The sequence below is a fragment of the Centruroides vittatus genome, unplaced genomic scaffold, assembly GCF_030686945.1.
Source record: "Centruroides vittatus isolate TY-2023 unplaced genomic scaffold, ASM3068694v2 contig_1408, whole genome shotgun sequence".
Lineage (NCBI taxonomy): Eukaryota > Metazoa > Arthropoda > Arachnida > Scorpiones > Buthidae > Centruroides > Centruroides vittatus.
The window spans coordinates 1,219,615-1,244,833 of NW_027120884.1; the positions used below are offsets into that span (position 1 = coordinate 1,219,615).

A 25,219-nucleotide genomic window follows, 5' to 3' on the forward strand; every position below is an offset into this window, starting at 1 on the left:
GCTTAATTATCCGTTAGTGAAATATTAAATATACTTTGTCAAATATTTTATAATAATTTCTATACTTTTTAAAAATTTAATAAAGGAAATATTCGCAGTTGTTTAATTTCTATTGGTAGCAAAGATATAGTAATTAGTAATCTTCTGTATTTCACATATTGAACAATTCATAAGTTGACGAAGAATATTAATAATAAAGTAGTTGAAACTTGTATTAACGATTTGTATATTTGTTCATATTTAATAAATTTTCTAGAAATATTTGTAGTTCTTTAAATGAAATGACATTTGTGAAATTTTGATCAATAATTTATGAAGTGGAAGAGATTCCGATTGGGTCAAAAGTTCAAAAATTTGTTTTAACGCATCGTAGACGAAAATGAATCACCCAGTAACAGTATACATTTGCTGATATTCTCTTCAGAAAATTGTTATAATGCATCTACTCATGTGAAAATATATTTTAAAAAAGAAATAACGGGTTAACGTTCATATTTAAATTTGTAATGCTGGAGGGTGGTTCAGGAAAATTTCTCCAACAAGAATTATTGTAGTGAATAAAATTAAATAGAATAAACATGATTTTAGAAGTAATAAAATTATAGAAATTTAACGGTTTTCTGAACAATTTAAATAACTTTATCATTACGTTGCAATGGAATTAAATCTTGTCAACGAGAAAACATCAAAGATGTAACATATACTTCAAAGGTTAATTTTGACAAAAATATGTTATTATTTTCCCAATTCATTTTTTACGCAATGTTTTCTTAGAAAATGAAAGTTAATAGTGATAAAATAATCATAATTAAATTTTTAAGCACGAAAGTTATATATTCAAGGAAATGCCTCTAGAAAGGATAATAAATTATATTATAAAGGTTTTAGTTGATATTAAATTAATTAAGATATTTCTAATTCTTTTATAAACTGGGTTTACTTCGCCTTGTTTGAAAGATACTCGACACATTTGGGAGAACAAACTTCGTATCTTAAGGCCAAACAAGCGAATCACAGTCATCTTATGTAATCTTTGAATTGTTGAGATCTGTGGTTAATTGTTTTTGACGTTCATTTCATCTTCGCTTCAATTAATTGATAAAATTCATAATTAACGAATTAATTTTCTCTAACTGGCCAAGATAAATCAGTTCTGTCCCGAGGACATCCAGTTCAAAGATGAAGAGATAATTAATGACAAAGCAAAGTACAAATGATGTTTTCCAGTAATAAGAAATAAAAAAATAAAAGAAAAAAAATTAGTTTGTCTTTGAAAGCTGATTAGAAAAAATAAATAAATAAATAAATAAATAATAATAATTTTTATTACAGTATTTGTAATGCCTAATGCAGAATCATTTTGTTGTAAATAGAAAAATATTTGAATTATTTTGGAAAATATTCGTGTTTATATTACTAGAAAATATATTAAAATGATTATTTATTTTAATCTTTTAGTTAAGAAAGATGTATAAAATTATTTTTTTTAATATATATATTCACATTATATAAAATCGTAAATATAATTTTTATTTTTATAAAAAGCAAAAGTGGAAACAGTACTGAAGTAATTAATTTTTAAGCTGTTATAATAAACATATCATATAATATATAAAAATTATTAATATAAAGCTTATAATGTTAACATTTCTGATAATTTAATCTTACATTTAAAGTGTATAATTGTATGTTAAATATACGAATGAAGGTTAATTTTTGTATTAGTTATACAAGCTTATATTATATTTAATAAAATTAAAAATGTAAAATGGAAATACTTAGAAATAACACAAATTCTTTTCATCTAAATGTAAATGATTTCTAAACACTTTCAATCTCTCCTCTAATGCACTGAACACTGGTAGTTGGTTGCGGGTTCGCACCTGATCAACGTGGTCACGTGAGATTTGCCGGTTTTTTCCCACCTGTCGAACACCTAAATAGGGGCCAGTTTTCCGCAGAAAGTCCTCCGGGGGGCAGATTGTTCATACGTTGCGTTGCCTTATAATATCAATCCCTAATCCATACCTCTTCAATGTAGCTTATTCATATTTCGAATTAAATTATAATAAAAATAAATAAAACGCATTGCTGTCGTGTTTATATTAATCACATGATTAATGAATATTTTTTAATTAAAGTTATTATTAAAATATATTTTAAATTTATTTATTTTATTAACATATTACTGTAAGATAGAATCTAAATTATATATTTTAGAAATACTGTGGCTGTGAGTTAAGAAAAAGGAAAAAAATCATTAAATAACTTAAATTAACTTTTAAACATAAATTTAATTCACAATAATACTTTTTTCTTTCTTTTTAAAATTATAGATAACACAATTTACGAAGAGCGAATTGTGTATTATGTACAGTTAAGAAGAAACATTTTAAATTTCTTTAAATAAATGCTTTCAGTTTAACAAAAAGTAAAGGAAAGAAAATACAATAAAATGATGCCGATTTTACTTTAATTTATAGATTGTAGTTGTAAAAATAGTTGAAAGTTTAAAAAATAAATCTCGTCGTTTCTCCCTGGAGAACTATGATAAAGCATGTACAACAAGAAGATGCATTGTCATTCCACAGATTTCGGAAGTAATACATCCCAACTCTCTTACTTGAGCGTGTGATTAGAATTCTGCTCACATTTACATGGAAATAGACGACGGTGTGCTGCTTCTGTCTCACACTTCACTACATTTCTTGTAGAACTATATGGGAGGGAGAATCGACGATCGTAATCCAACAATCTACAGAAAACCTTAACCGAACCATTTTCTATCGAATGTCATAAAGAAATATAGCTCTAAAAGGAATTTATATTCTACATAGATATGGGAAAAAATACATATTCTACCGTGTAGCTTACGTGACTTCATTCGTTTAACAAGATCATTATTCTAACACTTATATTGACTACGGGCATATAAATTAATTTCTTTTTTTGGGGGGTTTCATTTGAGAAGTTTGCTACATAAAAAAGCTTTCGGTACTTAGATTAATGTACTAAATACTCGTAAAAATAATTAAGCTTTTTACAATTTGAGTTCTTTTTTACGTGTGCTAAACTTACTTTTTCCATGTTCTTTTTTTTCTTTATCATTAATGATGAATCATGAAAGTAATATAAATGAAGTGTAGTTAAAGTTCTAAAAAACTACTGGATCAATTCTTAGATATCTGTCTAGACTTTTTCTTTAGGTTCTTTTACCAAAGAAAATCTCTAGAGACGTTTCTCATTCTGTTCAATTCCACGACTACAATTCGTCAGCCAAACACATTCAAAACCTCGAAATAAGATATTGAGTGTTATTCGAAAACAACAAATACAAACAGTAGCTACTAGTTCCATCTCGATACTTTTGAAAGATGCTGATCCTGACAGAAACTTACTTTTTCAACAGAACCACCAGATGTCTATTGTTAGACCAGTTTGTAGAAGAGGAATTGATAGTGACATACATTCTTTCGTCACATATTGTCACACTATTCTTATATATGTTGATGTTATTCGTAAGAAATCGTATTTTTATTCAGTTTTTAAAAATCTTTACACTCGCTTCGCATTACCATTGATTAATCAACCGGAAAATCCTTCATAAAAATCCTACCAAACTATACAAAAGACCCATTTTTGGTTGCAATTTTTAGAGTAAAATGTAATAAATTTAGAGGGATATTTAAATAGAATTCTGATATAAATATAGTTTTAATAGTTTTATATGATGTTTTTAAATCTATAGAATCAAACGAATCTAAAAAAAACTATTAGAAAAGTTGTCAAACAATTTTACTGATTTGATTTTTTTTTATTCAAAAGAAGAATTGCAATTCTAGTGAAAGTCGTTTGGTGTGTTCTTTCAGATCGTCATCTCATTCATCCAGTCAGCGGTTTCTTTACTAAGAAAGATTTTTCTTTTTTTCCCCTTCCTTTTCTTGTTTTTTTTTAAAAGCTGTAATCGAGATCCTGTCGACGATTCATTTAATTATAGCATTTGTGTTGTAGACATCAAAGATTCTCTTTCATTATTATATCAACACTTCTAGTTATTAATTATTTATACTTTCTAGTAACGTATTCTTTTCTTTAGAACTTTAATTAAACTTTTATAAAGAGAATTGTATTACTAAATTTATTAAACAAGGATTTCTTTCAAAGAAAGTCTTCATTGATTAGTTTATCCGCTTGTTATGTATTATTCTTTCACAGTAGATTATTATTTTTTTTAAATTTATTGTTTATTTATAGGGTGAGCTTTGATTTTTGAGCCCCCTCGAAAGATGGAGCCCTTCCGTCCACGCACGGCTCCCAGATTAAGAAGCCAAACTCATTCTCCTGATGATGATGACAGATATCAAAGCACCACTTCCGAAGAGGATGGTGCAGAAGAAGGAATTTCCAATACTTACGATTGTATTAACAGACGTATGACTTTCGAAGAAGCTTTTCTCAAATCTAGAGGTTAGAAATATAATTATTTTTTTTATTTACTATTATTAATATTTTAATTTCTTTTTATAAAATATAAAATGTATTTATATTTACCATTTAAAATACTGGAAAAACAGCAAAAAATTCTGAATATTTTTAAAGATTTTTTAGCAATAAAAATGTTAATATTTTCAAAATTTTTTTACTGTTTATAAGAAAAAATTTTGTGTTTTTGTGTTTTAAAATTTGTTGTAAATTCTCACAATAAATTTTTCTTTTTTTGAAATTCTTATTAATATTATAAAAAACAAAGGAAAGAAAAAAAAATAAAAATAAATAGTTGCTATTTTCATTTTTAATAAAAAATACATAAATTAGTTTAAAAAAACAAAAGAAAAAAATATAAATTCTAAATTACTCGACATTTTTTCTTTTAAAAAAATAATGAAAAAATTAAAAAATGTAGAAATTATTTAATTTTTCTTAAAAATAATTTCGTCGTTTCGATACATAATTGAAATTTTTAAAACAATGTATTTAAATTTATTTTCAATCAAAATATACAACTAATAATAATAATTTTATAATTTTCTATTCATAATTTAATAATAAAACTTGAAAGAATATTTCTTTAAAAAATTAAGTTATTAAAATTCATAAAAAAAAGAAGAAGAAGAAGAAGAGGAAAAACATTTCGTCTGGAATCAATTATATTTTTTAAAATAAGAATTAACTTATTAATCACGGATTTAATGTTATTAAAAATTTCATGAAATGAAAATACAGCAATCAGGTTGTGGGTTCAACTTGTCAATATATTACCAAACAAATTACTTGCAGTGACAACAATATTATCAGTTACTGCTTGATAACACGTGAATAACTCGAGCTGATATTGGAACATATCCAAAAATATACAGAGAGAGTTCTTGACATAAAAGCATTGATTGTAATTTTTCAAAAAATTGCTGTTTTCCTCTTCAATTCTATCGAGAATGGAGTAAAGGAGAACTCAACGTTTTTAGAATATTCCCCCTCAGAATTTTTTTTCTTTCATTTTTTTTTGTGTTTTTATCAAGTAGCTTATGTTATTTTCGAGCGGTTTGTTCAATTATTGTATATAAGTTTTTCTTGATAAATGGAAGAAAATAAATGAAGTGAAATGTAGACGTTTCGAAAGTAAAATTAAATAAATACTTTATATTTTTGTTCTTTCGGAAAGGGCAAAGGAAACAGACACACACACACAAACATATATATACTTGAATGCAATTTTTTTTAAAAATATATCTTTATTTAAATAATAAAATTTTTATATATATTTTTTATAATAATTTCTTGAGTAGTTTTTATTGAAATTACTCTGCTGTATGTATATTATCTATTGTATTTTTTGGTTTCGTCTAATTCTTGGGAATTAGACGAAACCAAAAGAGGAAAAATCATTTTCTGAAAAGAATAATTCGCAGATTTTATAGAAAATTTTCTATTTTTTTCTTGCTATATTATTGAAATAATATATCTAATATTTGTATATAAATATAAGTTCTAATTCATTAAGTTGAATAAAAATATCAATATTCCTACGGAAGAGGAAGATTACAAATATGTTATTTTAGTCCATTCAGAAAGAAAGGTAGGAAATTAGTACGTTGCCAGCAGAAAGCCCTGAATTAGACGAAATGTTGGATCGTTTTGTAGATACAGAGATGACAGAGATTTCGAGAAAAGAAACGGTGATGAAGGACACTAATGTTTTCTTTGGCAGTGTCATTATGGATCTACCCTATGTCAAACACCAGTTTCTTCATGAGATATTACTTGTCTTACCTTGATGAAGTCTCTTTCATCGCCGTTCTGTTATTTTGATGCGATTTACTGATTCTCTTATCTCTCTGACACACGCATAACAGACTTTAACGTTGTAAATGAATAGTAAAGTAATTTTTTCTTAAGTTTTAACTTGTAAAACTAAGGATATTTGAAATATTAAATCAATATAATCGTGTTATACATCGATATAAGTTATTGGAAAAATATATATTTCCAATTTGACAATTTGACATTAAAAATTTAATTAACATTAATTATTATTTTGTATAAAATTAAATTATTAAAATATTTTTAGAAACAGGAAAATAAATAAATTTTCTGTAAGATGAAAGAAAAGTTTGAATAAAAAGGCGTATAATTTTTTCTTCTATTTATTTTGTAGAAAATGGTTTTTGTCAACCGAAAACAACATCTGAATATATTTAATTATAATTTAGAAAATGTCAATTTTAGTTCACTCCATGTGAAGAATATGACATGATATTTATATATTTCACTTCATTTTTTTATGAATAGAAAATAAAAATAAATGAAATTACTTTTTCTGATTACAAATTGAAGAAAAAAAAATCATATTTATATATGTTTATTATTACTTTTATTATATCGAAGAATAGTTAGAATATATTGATTTATTCTATTTATACATCAGCTTAGGATGGCGAATGTTTATTCTCTGTAGTGTAAATATGATATCTTAAGTATTTTTCCAGCGAATATCTACCGGTTTATTAGTAATAATTCGTAATCTTATTAATAAATATATTGGAAAAAATATTATTTTTATCAACATTGTAACCTTTTTGATTGTTGTATCAAAGATTTTCACAGTTAACTTGTAAAAGAATTCCTATAAATATTTTATGATGTTGTGAATAATATGAAAGAATATAATATGATGTTGTGAATAATATGAGGTTTATCTCCAATATATTTTCGTCTCTGCTATAGAAAATAGAAAAGAAATATATTAGAACTACTTAACAAGAATTATCCCAATAAATCGAAAAAAAGTAGTTATATACCTCTCTGGAGTTGCATAACCAACAACGGGTGTTTGTGATAATCACAAACATCTTCAAGTTCTAAATTACCTCCAAGTATTCTGAGTGTACAAAGAATGATGCTGGGAATATCTTTTCAGTATCGAATTTCTGTTTGGTCATTCAATATAATCCACAAGCTTGTAAACGGAACAAAGAAACCACATAGATTTGCTTTGGATATCAACATTAAGGTGATTCTTTAATGGATCCTCACGAATATAACTGAAAGAAATATGAGTAATTTAAATTCGGGAGGATGTTAAAGAGATATGCAAATCAATTCTTTCATCATATTTTCGATTATACTTATAAAAAAATCGCTTCGTAGTAGTAGTAGTAATTTTAGTAGTAAAATCGTGACATCTGTCCATCACGTTAATGTGCTTAACTATGCATATCGTTTGTTTGTTTACCATTTCTTTTACTGATTTCCATTACAATAAGGTTGCTTTTTGTTTTTGATGGCAAACGGACAAGCAAAACAATTGCAATTAGCCCACATCTCGTATACTTTGTTCATTTAAGTTGACAGCATAGTGATCCCGAATTTTGGATCCTATCCAGAAATTTAACTTATTTATCCAATTAAGTTTGGAGTATAAACTTTAATCCAAAATTACAGTAGTCGCTATTATTACTCTAATAGTACTCGACAGTCGTTTCTGACAGAATATTTTTGTTCAATGAGCTAGTAAGAAAATTGCTATCTATTCAATTTATCGACCATCGAAATTTAATCTTCCACATAAACCAATTCTTAGAAGAAAGTAAAATATTTTCGAATTAATTCTAAACTACTAAAAAAATCAATTTTTCAGCTTAGACGATATTCAAAGAAACGAATATTATTAAACTTATAAATTCTAAATATGAAAAGAAAATCTTCATTCTGGAACAAGAAAAAATATACATTCAAAATATAAGTACCTAAATTTCTCATATTGTACACTGTTTAGAATAAATATTTCAAGTTATAAATGGCAATAAATGCCAATAATTTTGTCATCAAATTGTTTATAATTCTATTTTATCTCATGGGAATGATTTGGAATAGTATTCGCGTGTGGGAAGTAGTTTAAGCAGTAATAATTCAACAGTTTGAAATATATTGAAGTAATGCAAACACTGTACAGCTATTGACTAAACTTCAAGATCCTCCAATATTGGAATTTGCGCTTAAGGTAAAGAAAGACAATGTGTGGGAACAGTATTATTGATTTCTGGTGGCCAGCTTCATTCTCGGCACCGCCTCAAACTCCACCATAAATAGAAGGGGAGGACCAGTGAATATCAATATTTGGAACCGGAAAGATTTGATTATTACTCGGGATCTTCTATCAATCGTCCTGAACGTTGCCATGGAGATAATAGAATAGGAGAAAGCGTGGTAGCTATATAATCGTGAAGATTACAGTCTCTTGCTTTCTAACCTCGTAATAACTCTTAACTTAGAGCAATACACTCCACACATATTTAAAACTATCCACTGTTTTTAAATTCATTTAAAAAGAAATTTCTAAATGTTTTTAACCCTTTATCCATCTCATAATTTCTAAAATTGAATCATGAATAATTAATACAAGCCATTTAAAACGATAAAAAAAATTTAAATTTAATAATTATTTTTCTATTCGTATTGTTTTAGTAGTGATGCAAGAGATAGTAAGGAGTTGATGATGCAAGAGATGAAAACTGGTTGATTTTTAAGTTCAAATTTTAATTTTAAATATTAAAAACACGATACTTCGTTCTTTATTTGTATATAAATTATCAAAAAATCACAAAAAATTTTTTTTGAAATAATAATATGTAGGTAAGGAGTTTAAAATATTTTAATGGATATCAGCGATTGTTTCCAGAAATATTTCAGAAGTAGAAAAATTATGTTAAAGAATTTCTAGATGAGAAACTGATTAGAGAGATGTTGGAATAATGGAATTTTCTTGTAAAATAAAATTTCCTTATATTATTTTTAAATTTAGATTATTCTCAAGAAATTAACTATTAATGTATTCAATTATATGGAGTCTTTTGAGTTATTCTACAAGAAATTACGCTTTCTTTAGCTATTAGTCTGTATTCTAGGCATTAAATTTAAAAAGCTTATAAGTTTTTCACGTACATTTTAATAATATTAATATTTTTCTGGTTATTTTGTTTGGTTTTTTAGTATATTGAACAGGTGTTTGCTTTCCGAATCATCAGTATTTCTATAAATTTCCAATGGATTGTCAGAAATACAACTGGTTAATGTGGTTTTTTCGTGATGGATTTTAATGTTAATAATTCTATTTATCCATTTAATCAAATTTCATCTATTATAAGAACTTTTAAATGTTTTCCCCCCTTAAGAATTTTCATATGTAACGAAAAAATTAAGAGGAAAAAATTAAGAAGTCTTTATAATGTATTTAAACCAATTTTTTTTCTTTATAAAATAAAATCTTTCTAAAATTTTATTCAAATTTATCAAGAAATTTTTATATTTTTTCTTAAATTAATTATTTATTAAATGACTTTTAAGAATAAAAAATATATATAAAACGAGTTTCTCTTGATGTATATAATATTTTTTTTAGTTAATTATAATTAATAAATATATAAAATATAGTTTTTAATACGTATGGTTCAAATGCTTAAGATCAATGTTTAACCGGTGTTTTTTTAATGAACTCTAATTGATTTTTTGAGAAAATTAGTTCTGTAGAGTCGAACTCTACAGGACTAATTTAAAATCGTTTTCCACAAAAATCGATTACTGTAAATAATTGATTTAATTACAAGCGAAAGACGATATTTATCTAAATTTTTTATTTCAAAAAAAAGTGACAAAAATAGGAAGATTGAAATTTATTTGATGTATCCACATTGATCTCCATTTCCGAAAAACTCGAATCTAGGTCCCTCGGAAACCGGAAGTTAACCGCAACATCTGTCTACTTTTATTAAAGTTTGATGTTAAGTTTTGCTTCTTCTTGACATTTTTGCTTCAATGCCTGAAGCGGAGGTTGAGCAACAGAAACTCAGGAAACTATATCCTAGACGAGAACAACTGGGCAAGTTCATAAAACGTCATCGCCCCAAGTCTCTCTTCTTCTTCTCCTACGAGTATTTCTTTGACTGCAGAATAACATAGTTGTCATGGTTACTATTGATCTATTGTATATCCTTTTACTTTCCCAACGTCGGATATTCTATTCGCAAATATACTTTTGAAGGATTGCATTTGTATTGTTTTTGGCTCGTGTCAAAAATATATATTTAACAATATTTGATACTGTTGTCTCGACGGAACATTCTTTACTCCCTTTAGAAAATCTCAAAAAAAAAAAAAAAATTCCTGATGAATGTTTTCTTGTTATTCAAATATTCCCTAAAGAAAAATGAATACTTTTTGAATTTTTTTTTATTGTTTGAAATAACGTTATTTTTTCCCTTTTAACAAAGTAGTTCTTTGTAAACACCGATGTTAGAAAGAGGTAAAAGAAGAAGTTACCTTGCGTGAAGCCATTTAAAGATTGACTACACTTTTCTATTGTTTATTAACTGACTTTCATTGTTTTACTACAGTGTTGGTTATTTTATGATAAGTACAGTACATTTATATCCTGGTTTTGTTTTTATTAATTATTGATTAAATATTTTTGCAGCGCCATTTATATATCATTCTCAACAATTTAAACTCTTTTCTCTACAAAAAAAATATTTAATTTTTATTAAAACAAGTCATGGAATTGATATATTTATATTATGATTAACATAATTTTGTGGCTGGTACAAAATAGAAAATTTTAAAATTCAAAATTAACATTATTAAATCGAAACATCAAAAAAGTAAAATTAAAATGTATAAAATTCTAACGTATTAAATTAATTTAATATAGTAATTTTTAAAATGTATAAGTTTAATAAATTCATGAACATCTGCATACATCTGTAAAGATTTTTTAGAAGTTTGCTATGCATAAGATTGGAAAATACATGTTACATTTCTTACAATTCAGTTAAATCAAAGAATATTTTTCGATAACCATTTAAACAGAAAGTGGAATATTTTTGTTATTTTTTTCCTGTGTGTGTTTTTTGAATTATCGACGTATTCGATGCCAGATGTATTTTCATTTCGTTCTTAGTACACACAATCCAATCCTAATCCATCAATAGACAGAGTGCAGAATCCGACAGTTGTATTATGTAAGGAGGGTTGAGGTGGCGTGATCTTTTGGACGATTTGGTGAGGAACAGCATGAGAAACAAAGCGTAGGATGGAAATAAATGTGTTGTGTTGGAGACACGAACATAATCTTCTCGTGGCTCGATTTGGTTTCAATCACTTCCTTCTGATCTGATCTCCGGAAACGGGAAAGTTCTATGTCATGTCTAACTTTTCTTTGAATTGTTTTGTCTTCAGTACAGGGAAGAATAAAAAATAAAAAAAAAATTCTCTTGAAAGATTTAGAATATTTGATGATGTTTCACTCTTATATTTTCCATAATATAATCGATTTCCATATTCAAAAACAAGTAAAGAAACTCTGAATACATGTTCAATTTCAAAAATTGTTTGATACATGAATACATTAAAATATAAAATTTTAATAATTTTATCAAGTAAAATATATATATATATATTTTTTTTTTAATTTTAAGATTTGATTCATTAAAATTAAAATTTAAAAATTACATTATATGATAAATAAAACTCGTGTGGAATTGCTTAGGCTTTGATACATTTTTTTATGAAAACATTTTAGTTTAATGCATACTTTATTTAGTTTTTTATTTTTTAAAGTAATTGGTGAAAAATTAAAAAAAAAATTTTAATGCATTTTTACAATTATCTCTTAAGCTAAATTTACACAGAAAATATATACATTTATGAATTTTGACATAAAATCTTCTATGATTTGTTTACATGAAGTGAAATTCTACTAAAATAAAATATGAAACATAATTTTATGATGAAATGTATTTAAACTTTCATGGACTTAACAGGACCCCACGAAATGAATCTATAAATTCACTTCATTACATTCTTCTATATTATCTATATAGACAATTATTAATGTTGTTCAAGTGCAGGAAATTTCATTTATCGATCCATAAAATCAGTAGCGGTAATTTTAGATGATTAAGGATATCTTTTATAGAAATTTTTTAAAAGTTTCTCCACGACGTTATCAATCATCGTGATAATCGACTTAGTATATGTTTAAAAGAAAACAGTATATTATATGAATTTATTACACAGATGAACAACTATAACTAATTAGAATATTAAATTTAACATTAATTTAATTCTATCGATTTATTTTAATTACATATAAATTACTATCAGGGCCATTGGGAATTGTATGGGGCTGTAAGTAGAGTGCCATTTAGTGGGCTCCTTTTGCCATCTTTTTAAACAAATGAAATATTTAGGGTGCTTATTAATAAAAACAGCATTAATTTATGAAAGTAGAAACCACTACGTTTCTCTAAATTTTTTCTTGACCCGGGGGAAAATCCCTAACTATCCGCTCTCGACGGCCCTGATTACTGTATATTATAGCATTAAAATGCAACGTGTTAATGTTACTAAAAATAAATTGTACTTATTAAAATATTTTAATGAAATTTGTGGTAAATTATATCGATTTTTAAACATTTTTAATCAATTTTAATAATTATTTTATAAAATCATAATTATTCTATTAAAAATAATTGCTATGAAATTCTTTTGTGTGGCAAGAAAACGGACATTAGTTCTTAACGAGGTAGTTATCGCTCAGATTATTTACAAGGGATTTTTAAACCCCGGAGCCGATATCCATCATACTAAAAATGAGGAAGTTTCGCTGAATAGATGAAAATGGGATGCAAAATATGCTCATCATCTTTTTTTCCCCTTGTACAAAATCCCTGGAGCAGCAGCTTCTACCATACTTTGCTGTGGATGAAACTGTTGTTTCCAATAAACTAAAAGAAAAATTAGATTATGTATTACAAATAAAATCATTCCGCTTATTAAGAAGATTTTTCCTTAATATTTTTTTTAAATTACCTTGTAAAACATGAATTTTAATATATCCAACGAAGCTGGATATATAAAAAATTATAATTAAAATGTAGATATTTACAATTCTTAAAAGATAACATTATGAACTAAATTAATTATAGTTAAAATATGTATTTATAAAGTTTTATAACCCATATTTTCTTATATTTAAATCACATTATTGAAAGTAAATCCTATTTTCGTGTGATATATAGTGTAATGACATTTCTTTCTCATTTACGAAAACATACAAAACATCCATCAAAGTTGATGTTTGGAGCACAAACTTTGAAATTTTTGTCGTATTTTGGAAATTCGCCAAAAGTGGGTTCGAAAATATCAATAAATAACAGTTTCCTAGCTAAATGTAAGTCATTATAATAAGTGATTGTGTCCCTCTGTGCTTATCATTATATTTTGATGGAATAGTCTATATAGAGACTTCATAATCCTGATTTTTATATATTTAATAATAGATAAAGTCATAGAAAATGACTTTTATATATATATATAAATGACTTGTAAAAACATACATACATATAAAAATAACATATAAATATAGTGAAAGGAGAATTATATGTCACTACTAAGTCATTTATTTGAAAAATTATTGATTATTAACTAAAATAAAATTATTAATAAATATTCTAATATTTAACTACATATTTTTAATATAATTAATAAAATAATAGCGTTATTTTGCTTCAAAAATCATATAAACAGCATCAAGGTATGGAAACTCTTATCACGTTTCACGATTCTTAATTGTTAGTTCATATCTCTCACGTTTAATAAATTCTTGTTGTTTCTATGGTTCTGTTAAAGATATAAAAACATTAATTGGAAAATTATGTAGTTGAAAAACTAGAAAATATTGTTTTAAAAACCAAATTTATACTTGTAGTAGCGACTTAAGAGAAATGTTTTGATAGGAGAATTTTAAATACTAAGCTCCTATAGGCAAACGTTAAACGAAATTAAATCGAAAATAGGTTTTAATGGCTGTTTTCTGATTAATAAAATTCTATTTTCCTTCCGGCTCCGTGACTATTATCGTCTTCATTAAAGAGTTACTCATCACACGACTTCTTAATATTACATTAATTACACATTATGTACGCTCGATTAAACTATATTAATGACCATTTTAAAATTCATGAATGTTTATCATTAAACATTTCAGATTCTTTTGTAAATTTGTAAAGGATTTTTAATCTTTTTAAAAGTATTTTATTCTCTAGAAAAGTTTTAAATCAAACGGCAATCGTTTTCTATTTAATGAACACGAATTTGTTTCGACACCATGTTTAATTATTCCTGTCTTCTCTTGCTTAAAACTAATTACGTAGGAAAACTGGATTCTCGAGTCTTTACTAGACGAACACCTCCCCAACTAGCATCAACAATACCTCAATTCAACACCTTTGTCTTTATTAAAAGCAATCGCAGCTTTTCATGCGCTCAAACACATCCACTTCTCTCATTCAACATGTCTCGGTATGGATTCCTCTTAATTTCCTTCAGAAATTAATTGAAGCAACGACAAAGTACAAAGATTGAATTTGTTTCTGCTGATTAATTAATTGATGAATCCCTTTCTTTACTTTAATTCTTCCAATGTACACATACACTTCTTACAGTCCAAAGAAGATACATGTCATTTATAGATTAGTCGTGCGCTTCTTAAATTTTTAATAAGAGTCAAAGGTATGTGTTTGATAGAGGAAGAGAGAGAGAAAAAATATATATATTTCATGTCATAATCCATAATTTACTTTTTCTAGAGAATAAATTATCTTTATTTCATTACTTAGCCTGTGTTTTGTCGTCAAATTCTAATTAGAAATACGTGAATCAGCATCATAAATTTATTTATATTTATTAAATATTTTCATAACAACTGTCAGTCATTTTAACGAACGTTTAATTCGAGAATTTATTTTAAAAATATTGCAATTTTTGATACAACAATTCGTTAAAATTTCGTATATAATTTATCAAAACGTTTACACCAAGATAACTCATAGATTTATTAAACGTCTTTGTCGAACAAGCAAATAATTTATTTATCTCAATGAACTATTAACATCAAACTACGTAAATTAATTATGTATAATAACTCATTTAGAGCTATAATTTTAGTGGAAGTTGCTTTATAAACGACTTTTATTGTATGTTTTCTATAAGATACCATCTGATGGGCTAAAGTTAGAAAAAAAAATGCTCCTTAGAGAGATTGTAAATAAAAATAAGAATTTTTATACGGGCCAAGAAAATACACAGACGAGGAATTTATCTGTAAATATTCGAGGGCATAATTTGCATGCTAATTCGAAATCACGTTGCTCGAAAGTCAATTCTCTTAATAGCTTTGAACAATTGCTTTAGGCAATGCAATAGTTTTGCTAAACTACAGAAATATTGCTGGAAGCCCTCAATTTATAATAAGAAGAATACTTAGAAGCAGATCATTAAATCAAATTTCTGATCCTTTAGTAAAATCTGTACAAATATCATTAAGTCGTACGAAGTAGTTTCATCCACCTACCTAAAGTCTAATTTTATTTAAATTAACTTTACTTATTATAGCTCATTACTTTAGTAACCCGTTTGGCTCAAGAAATGGTGTATATAAATAGTGATAATTTATGTATTTTTAGTAAATATATGCATAAAAAAGAGGGGAAGAATATATTTTGGTCAAGAGGTCTTGAAGAATCGCGGTGTGATGCCGTGTCATAATGATATATCTTTTACTGTCCATAAAGATTCGAAATCAGTTTACTCTTCCCTTAATTTGTCATTGTCAACATTGAGTTTCTCTGCTGACACGAGTCTTTGTCGTTTTTAACTGTTGATAACTTCTAATTATAACTTGTATAATTTTATGGCAACGATCCATTTTCTTACTCCCCGACTTTTGTTATATTTTTCTCTTAAAATTATTATAATTATAATAAAACTTTAGCTAGAATAAACTTAAAAAAATCTTATTTTTAAATAAATTTATCTCTTATTTACTCACGTTTAAAGTTAAAAGGATAATTACTTTAATTATAATTCTTAGTGATAGACTGTGGTTTTTAACGAATATTTTTCAAAAAATTTGCAAAATTTTTATGAATTGAAATTATTATAATTATTTTTACAGAAATGTTGAATTCTTTTTTTTAATGAATTTTTCGAATTCATTTAATGAATTAACCTTATTTAAAATTTCAAAATTTAATAATTAAGAAATTTTAATCGCCTCCTTACAATTGTATCAAGCCGATATGAAAGTAATTAAACTCATACATCTCTTAATTGTTATAGAAATAATTTGCAAAAAATACATTAAAACGATAATTAATGTATTGAAAATTATTAATACAGTCAAACCTGTTTTACATTTATATATATATATAAATTTTAACGACTTGAATTTATTAATAATTATAATTTTTATAGAAAATAACTTTAAAGTTTTAATAAAAGATAATCAAAAAAATTCTTCTAATTGAAAATTGAAGGGGAAAATATATATATATTTTTTGAGCTTTCTAAAAAGTCGCCCTATCTTAACTTCTGACAAAAAAATTTATTTATTTTTTTTTTAATTTTCAAAACAAACAGAGCTTAAGCCAAGTCTTTATTATCTTTAGTTGAGTTCTAATAAGAAATCTCATTATAAGAAGCTCAAGTTTATTTATCGTTTGTTTACTTTCTAAATAATTTTTATTTATTATTTTTCTCTTTTAGATTTATATTTGTAAAAAATAATAATAAAAAATTAAGTGGCATCTTTATTATTTATACTTTAATAAAAATATTATTAAAGTAATTTAATTAACAATTTTCTATGGAATCTCTATAGAATTACATTGGAAGAATCGAATGTTGAATAATGTGACGTTTTCTAAAGTTTTTTTAACTCGTAAAATTGGATAAAATAACACTTTTCTGTAGCAAATCCATAGTTAATTCGTTCCCTTATACATTCATACCCCTTTATATCCTTCTACACCCATCTGAATAAGTGTTTTTTAGATTCTTCCTCCTTTACTACTCCCTGGTGTGTTTGGTTTCAGTTACTTGGAAGTGTACTTAAACATGGATAAAAACCTAAATTTCTAATCTGTACTTTAAGTTTCGGTCATTTACTATAGTTTAGAAACTCTAATGTAATCATACCGAAAAAATTATGATGGGTAGGAAAGTATTTTATTTGATTTTCTACACTTTACTTACTTTTCCTATAATAATTATATATTTTAATGCGTAGAATAATCTATGCCGAAATCAGAAAAAATTTAAGAGAATTTTATAAATGTATTCGACTAAGTCTCTAATGTAATTGAAGTTTCCTTTAAAGCGAACAATTTAAATTTTTAAAAGCACACACACACACTCTCTCTCTATCTCTACTTTTCTCCACTTGTATATTTTTTGAATGCTGTTTTTTAAGGCATTAAGTTAATTATAAACGTTTAAGATATTTGTATAAAAGTAAAATATGATTACACAAACAAATTTATTTATAAATATACCTCATTGAAAAATAAACGAGGGGTTAAGAATGAAAATAAACATATCAGACAGTCGGCAACCAGTGAAGACAAAAATAAAAAAACAAGTAAAAAATTTTAAAAAAAGTGAAAATATATTCAAGATTTAGAATAGAATAAGGTCTTTGAGTGTCTTTAGTTAATTAGAATAAGGACTGTTGGCAAGTACCCAGGTCAGGATACGCACCTGTCTACTATCTCTGTTCCCAGTGAACTCTCACTTGGGTTCAAAACAAGAAGTGAATTAACAGCACAAGCGTAGGTTGGCAATCTCTTAATGTTCATACTATTTTAAACTTAAAAAAAAAAGTAACATACTACGATAAAAGATCGTCTCCTTTATGAAAAATGTAGCAAGGTCACAGCATTAACTTAAATTTTGAACGTTCTAATTAACTCTGACGTATATTTATAACGAATTTAAATAGTTTAGAATTGTATAAAAATAATTTTTTTTTCGTTAAAACGTTTTATTAAACCCCTAAAATAATATATATATATTTTTTCCTATTATAAAGTATATAGATTCTTCTCGTTTGCGTTAATATTTTAACGAACATTTAATAAAGTTAAAAAAATATATATACATTATTTTAGGAAGTTTAATAAGTGATTTTTTTTCTTGTTAATAAATAATAGAGATATTAAAACTTATATTAAAAATTTTTAAATAAATGACTAAATTAAATTTATAAATTGTCTCATTAAGTTACAAATTTTCTGAAATTATACAGAAGTGGTATATTCTATATTGAACTAAGTGAAAGGGGAGAAGGTTTGTGACGTAACTACTGGAGATTAATAAAAAAACAATGGAGGAAAAAAATTTGTTATCTTTGACCTATTTTAGCTTTACTTTACTCTATAATACATCATTACAGCATGTTTATAAACAAACTTACTCTAAATTTACCTTTATATTTCTAAGAACTCATCAAAACGTGGCTAAATTTATAAAATATATTAAACTCTTTAGAACAAGTTTAAGTTTAAGCATAAAAATAATGTCTTAAATAGAAAAATAACTAAATTTTAAGGCAATATTTTGAATTTTTATATTTGCTTAATTTTAAATTTTTGATATGGTCTTTATTTTATGTACTAATTTGAGTTCAATTGGCTGCAAGTCATTGAACTGGGTAGCTGACTCTCTCTATCTATCTCTCTCATTCTCTTCCTTTCTACCTTCAACCAAAAATCTGCCTATGTCAGCTTGTCTCCAAAACCGTATCAAGTATATATGGCAACAGATATACCAAGGACACGAGTGCCTCTTTACGAGGAGATTATATCTGCACAGCTTCCCGACACTAAGAGAAAGTTCGAAATGCGACGTCCTTCACTTTACGTGTCATTTTTGTTGCACTTCTATAAAACACCTGCTCTTCTCTCCACGCTAAACACTTGAAAAAAATCTTCAGTTAAGAATTCTCCATTAAAATCAATAAAAATTATATTTATTTATCTAAAAATAAACGTTTTTCATCTACTCTAAACTTACAAGCTTTATAACAATCACCATTAAACTACCGACTCCTTTCTGTAGTTTAAATCTAATAATACGTATCCCCTAATTAAAATTTGATATTCGGGAGGTTTATTTTATATACTGTTAATAAATAGGAATATATTTTTATAGTTATATTTATATAAACATTAATTTGAGAATTAGTTCGAGGTGGTAATTCGAACGGTTCTCAAGTACTGATCAATTCTATGTTTGCGCTGGCGCTCTGTTGTGAAGTGATGTTTGGATGAAGAACGAGCATGCGCTTTAGTGGCTCGAATGTTCAATGTGTCCAGAGAAAACCGAAAGAACCAACACTTCATGTTTCTATGAAACGGTGGTCGCCAGAATCACATGTATGCAAGAGTAAGCTTCTACATTAAACAGTGCAAGGTAAGAGAAAAGAAGGGCGGTTGAGCAAACTGGTATCGATTTCCTCTAGTGTTCGCTTAAGCTGAAAGATATTTAGTTAATTTATACTACAACATTTATATATTTATATTATATTCATATTTAATTATAATTTTAATCAGTTTTAATTGTCAAAATGGTTGATAACACGACTTTTGTATATAACGTATAACTATAAATATACATTACTAGAAAGTGTTTGAATCCACCTAAATATATCCTTTATGTATGTATGTAAACATTTCTAGCAATGTAAATACATATATCTATATGCAGGATGTCTGGTTACAAATACATAGAGCTAAGTTGATACATTCTTTGAGGATGGAGTGCGTGGATCGATTTCTGGTTAATTCCGAATTTTTCTTCTCCTGGTTGCTCACCTAACATCCTCCATATAGATACTTGATCTTTATAGTAGATAAATGCTGTAACAAGTAGTGATCTGTGCCACTTCTAGTGCCATATGTCCTTTAATCGTAGTATATTAGGAAGGGGTAAAGATATGTTTTGCTTCACGATATTACTTTTCCATATGATTCGTGTCTTCTGCTCCAGCCTTAATGAGCAAATCGTTATTAAAATTTACAGTATGATAGAAGAATAACTTTAAAATATTATTTAAAAATTTTTATTGCTTACATTATTAATTTAATATAATTAATAAAAAGAATTATACGTTAATTAAATTTAACAAAATATTTTTTACAGTTGAATCTATAAAAAATTTAATATGATTTTATTTTATTTAAAATATAATTTTAAAATTATATAATTTATATAAATTATAATTTAATTAAATTATATAATTTAATTAAAATTAATTTTAAAAACTTCTTTGTTTCACATTAATTTGTTTTATAAACCTAATTAAATATTTGTTAAAAATAATTTTAAATTTTGTTTATGTACTTTTTTAATAATAATAATAATAATAATAAAAGTATTTTATTAGAAAATCAATATTATCACATGTTATTAATAATAAATTAAATTGTTTCATAAAAAATTTTCCTCTAAAAAAATTATACAAAATAACAAAGCATAGCATCTTATTAAATAAATTCTACATATAAATTTATTTTTAAATAATTAATTAATTTCTAAATAAATAGGAAAAAAGTCGAGTAATTTAATAGCTAACTTAAACATAATGACAGTAATAAATTCAAAGAAAATTATCAAGTTTTAGAGCATTGCAACGTATAAGATAATCGGTAAAAGAATTACATGGAACCTACTTCAGCGTAGAACTTGATGTTGCTTACGAAGCACTTCTACTAAAGATTTAACTTTAATGGAACAAGGAAACGAAATCCATGAAAGCCCCAGGACACGGGTTGCAAGAGACTAAACTAACAAGATGAGAACATCTCTAGACTTTTCAATGTGTTAACCCCTTACGTCTTTTGTTGCGTAACGACTACTGCTCTTCGTCTGTCAGCCCATTTGACCTCAAAGAAAGAAAGAAAAAATGGTTTAGAGGAGGGAAAAGTTACAAATCACCCCCATGGCCTGTAGGCACGTCTCGTTATCCCTACCAGCAACTCCTATACATCCGGAGCTTTTTCTCTGTCCATCCCACTTTGTTATTGAGGAACATTTATATCTAATGGTGATGTCCGGTTCTTATCTTACCAGATAGTATAGGATATATTTTGAACGGAAATCGTAAATTTCCTCTTTTTAGGATTATCGATCATCAACTTTCTAGTTCCTGTTAACGGTATTAAAGAAATATATTTTAATGCAACTCGATATCTATATCATTTTCCTCTTGATAATCCTAGCTTTAACTAATAAATTTCAAAGTTAAATTAACTTAAACTCTTATATAAGAATAACAGTTTCTATTTATAATTTTGTTCTTTAATTTCTTTTAAAAACAGCAATAATTTAGTACCGTGTTCATAAGTAGAATTACAATTTTAATGGTCAGCAACGACATTTAACAGCCAAATTATCACAAAAGGTAATTTGTACAGAGTACAATAAACTAGACTTTGGATGGCACCCAAAATCCTCCGTCTAGTACCTCTACACGTTCGTATCATCGAGTTTATAAAATTATTATATATTACCTATAACAACCATTCAATAATCTAGATTCATTAATATAATATTAAGGCAACACCAACGGGAAAAATCTTATCGATTTTTTTAATTAAAAAAAATAGGAAAAAAAAAATTCTTTTAAATATATTAAAAATAAATAAATAAAATATCAAATTGAAGAATAGAGTTTTGAAATTTTTAAAAAATTGGAAAAAATTCAAAATGTATTTTTTTTATTTAATTAAATATCTTATTCAAACACATCTCAGTACCATCTGTAACTTGTCAGTAGTTGCTGTGAGTCGTATCCCGAATATTATACTAAAAATAGTATCTTTGTCCGAACGTTGTCGGCAGAAGGAAGAGAAGTTAAAGAGAATCGTGAACTGAAAATAAAGAGTGAAGCAAAAAAGACAGCTGTCTTCTCAGCTACTATAATAGAGTCGTCCACTGTCGGCACACACTAAAGGAAACTTTGCTTCACTGTTTCGTTACCTCACTGACGAATGGGTAAAAATCTTGCTCCATCCCTTCCCCCCGTAGGACGTACCCCATTCTACCCAAACCATCCTCACCTGTCAAGATTCTGACATTGCGAAACAATGGTAGATACCGCAAGTAGAGGAATTAGTCAAGAAAAGTCGTTTATCTTGTCCGGGATAGAATTTTCTTGTCTCTATACCTAGTGGATATGGAAAGGAAAACGTCTAGTAGAACGAGTATGTCCCACTAACTTCCTTCAACGGCTTAATTTGTCAAACAAGTGAAGGATTTGTAAAACTTTTGACAAATGAAAAGCGATGGGAACCGTTGTATGAAAAAGAACATGGCGTTACCACCGACAGGATTTACTTAGTGTCGATAATATTTCACAAAAGATAATCGTTTTGTTTGATTTTTATTGATAAATTGTTGGGTTTTTTAAAGATATAAAATAAATTATGAATTATTTTCTTCTTAATTTCCCAACATAAAATTGTTTAACTTTATTTATTTTTTAATATAAAAAACAAACACGAATTCGTTCAGTCTACAGAAAAATAAAATAATAATAATAATTAAATGAATTTTAATTATCTTTTATATTTAATTGTGTTTAAATTCTATTTTGCAACTAAATTAAATTTTAATAAATTAGTTTTTATTTTTATAAATGATTCTCTATAGATTTAAACATTTTAATTAAGTGAATTAATTATTTAAAATGATCATTTATTTTTTTTAAATTCGAAATTTTTATTTCGAATATTTTTTTTCGTGTTTATTTATTTTAAATTTTTACCAATGCTTACACGAATTATTTTATGTAAAATAATAGATCCGTAAGGAAATAAAAATCATTTTCATTTAATAAAATAATGAATTTTACATTCTAAAATTACTTTTAAAAACGCGCAAAAAACATTTATTCACTAACGATCTTTATCTTAAAGAAAATCAAATTAAATTCTAAAAATCTCCAATATAAAAAATTATAATATATTATATTTTCTTTGTATCTTGTTTCAGATTATTTTATATCCTGAGGCTTCTATCGATATCTATTTATTTACTTTAAATATATATATATATATAAATATTATAAAATTTAATAAGAAAACTATAGATAATCAATATACTTCTGTAGAATTTCCCTTGGGAATTTCTGAATAAAATTCCAATATTTTTGTTACAGATTTTGCATTCTGTAAATTTTCTATTGTATAAATTTATTTATTTTTGTTTTATAATAAATTATATATAATTTTATATAAATTAAAATATACAAAACACTTTTTTTAAATTAATAATTATCAATTTAGTGTCTTTCAATATTTGTGAAAAATTATTTTCCTGATTTTGGATCCTCTTGTGGCTTAAAATACGCGAATTTTAAAGAATATTTTAAGTGGAACTGGTTTATTATTTAGTTAATACAATTATAGAATAATAAATAAACGAATTTTTATTATTTTAATCTATAAAAAGTAAGTTTTCCTCTGATTTGCTTAAGTGATCATTAAGTAAACCGAAACTTTTCTATTGTATTTCAATGGTTTAAGCGAATTTTATGGATTAATGCAACTTTTTTATATATTTATATATATATATATATTTATATAGAAATAACACAAAATAGGAAAAAAAATATATATATATATATATAATACACATACAGTTTCAAAAGAATGCGCCTGTACTCTTGGCTTGTCACGACCACAATCTTGGATAAGAAACACTTCTTTCCCATCTCTCCACTCTTCAAAACAAATTCCCTGTTCAAACTTACATCACGTATGCCAGGAAAAAGTTTCGGTAACTTCCATTCTAAGAATATACACAGAAGAATGCTCTAGAATTGGACAAATGGCAGTTGGTTCTCTCAATCATTGCTCGTTACAAAGAACTGAAGCAATACCCCCAAGAGCCAACTCTACTTTGTGTTTCCATATTTTTCAAGTTTTTCCAATAAAAATGGGATTATTATTGTCCCCAAGTATAGACATGTTTCTAAACTAAAACTTTTCTTTGAAAAATTAGTATATTTTATCATATTATACGTTCCGTTATTCAAATATGTATGCAGGTAACTTTCAATGCAATAATTGTTTATTAGTTTAAATGTAAAGAATGATTTTCTCGTAAAAGGTAATAGTTTCAAACTAAAATTTCTTGGGATATCTTTTGTTCGAAACGTGTACTTGACGTAATAAGTACAAATTTTACTTATTATCGGTCGCATTAATTACCAGAACAATTACATTGCGAGTAACTTTGAAGTCTGAGATGCAAGTTAAATAGCCCAAGGTTCGAAAGCATTGATTTGTAAGAGATAAGAAGAATTTTTATACAGATTCAGTATGATCAGAAATGAAACTTCACTCTTAGATGATTCTTTTGTTAAGTACTTGAATCTCAGCTTTATCTGGGAGCATACACCTGTATATTGTTTTCCCTTGGGACTCTATTAAAATTACTTAAGAATATTTATAAATTTAACTTTATTATGAATTTATATATTGTATTATTGTAAATTGTATCTTATTTCTGGTTAACTCTTATAATTACAGTAGTTTTCTTTTCTAGTTTTTCTGTTTTTTATGGCAAATCTTTTTAACTGTGTAAACTTAAATGATTAGAAAGATGACAATTTTAAATAGTTTATTTAAAAGTACATGTTACTTTGCAAAATTTTCTTTGAAACCATAAATTCGTTAGCATATATTATTTTAAATCAACACATACTATAAATTGCAAGCTATGTTAGATCTTCTGTAGATTTGTATACGTGATGTAAACACATTGTACTATGCTACATCTTGCTTCTGCTAAGTATTAGCCAAATGCATGTGCTGAGAGTATA

General features: G+C 26.0%; 1 protein-coding gene across 5 annotated transcripts in view; it reads left to right on the plus strand.

Annotated features, from left to right (window-relative positions):
• The window catches only part of LOC136968169 (teneurin-m-like), a 257,304-nt gene that overhangs the window by 132,459 nt on the left and 99,626 nt on the right, over positions 1-25,219 (plus strand). For 4 of the 5 annotated variants that reach the window (XM_067262136.1, XM_067262137.1, XM_067262140.1 and 1 more), the window contains exon 3: positions 4,255-4,467. In XM_067262136.1, the coding sequence (XP_067118237.1) occupies positions 4,287-4,467 (181 nt within the window). In that variant the 5' untranslated portion in view covers positions 4,255-4,286. Of the gene's footprint in view, positions 1-4,254; positions 4,468-19,516; positions 19,804-25,219 lie in introns of those variants that run through there. The other variant, XM_067262139.1, reaches the window with a different exon arrangement.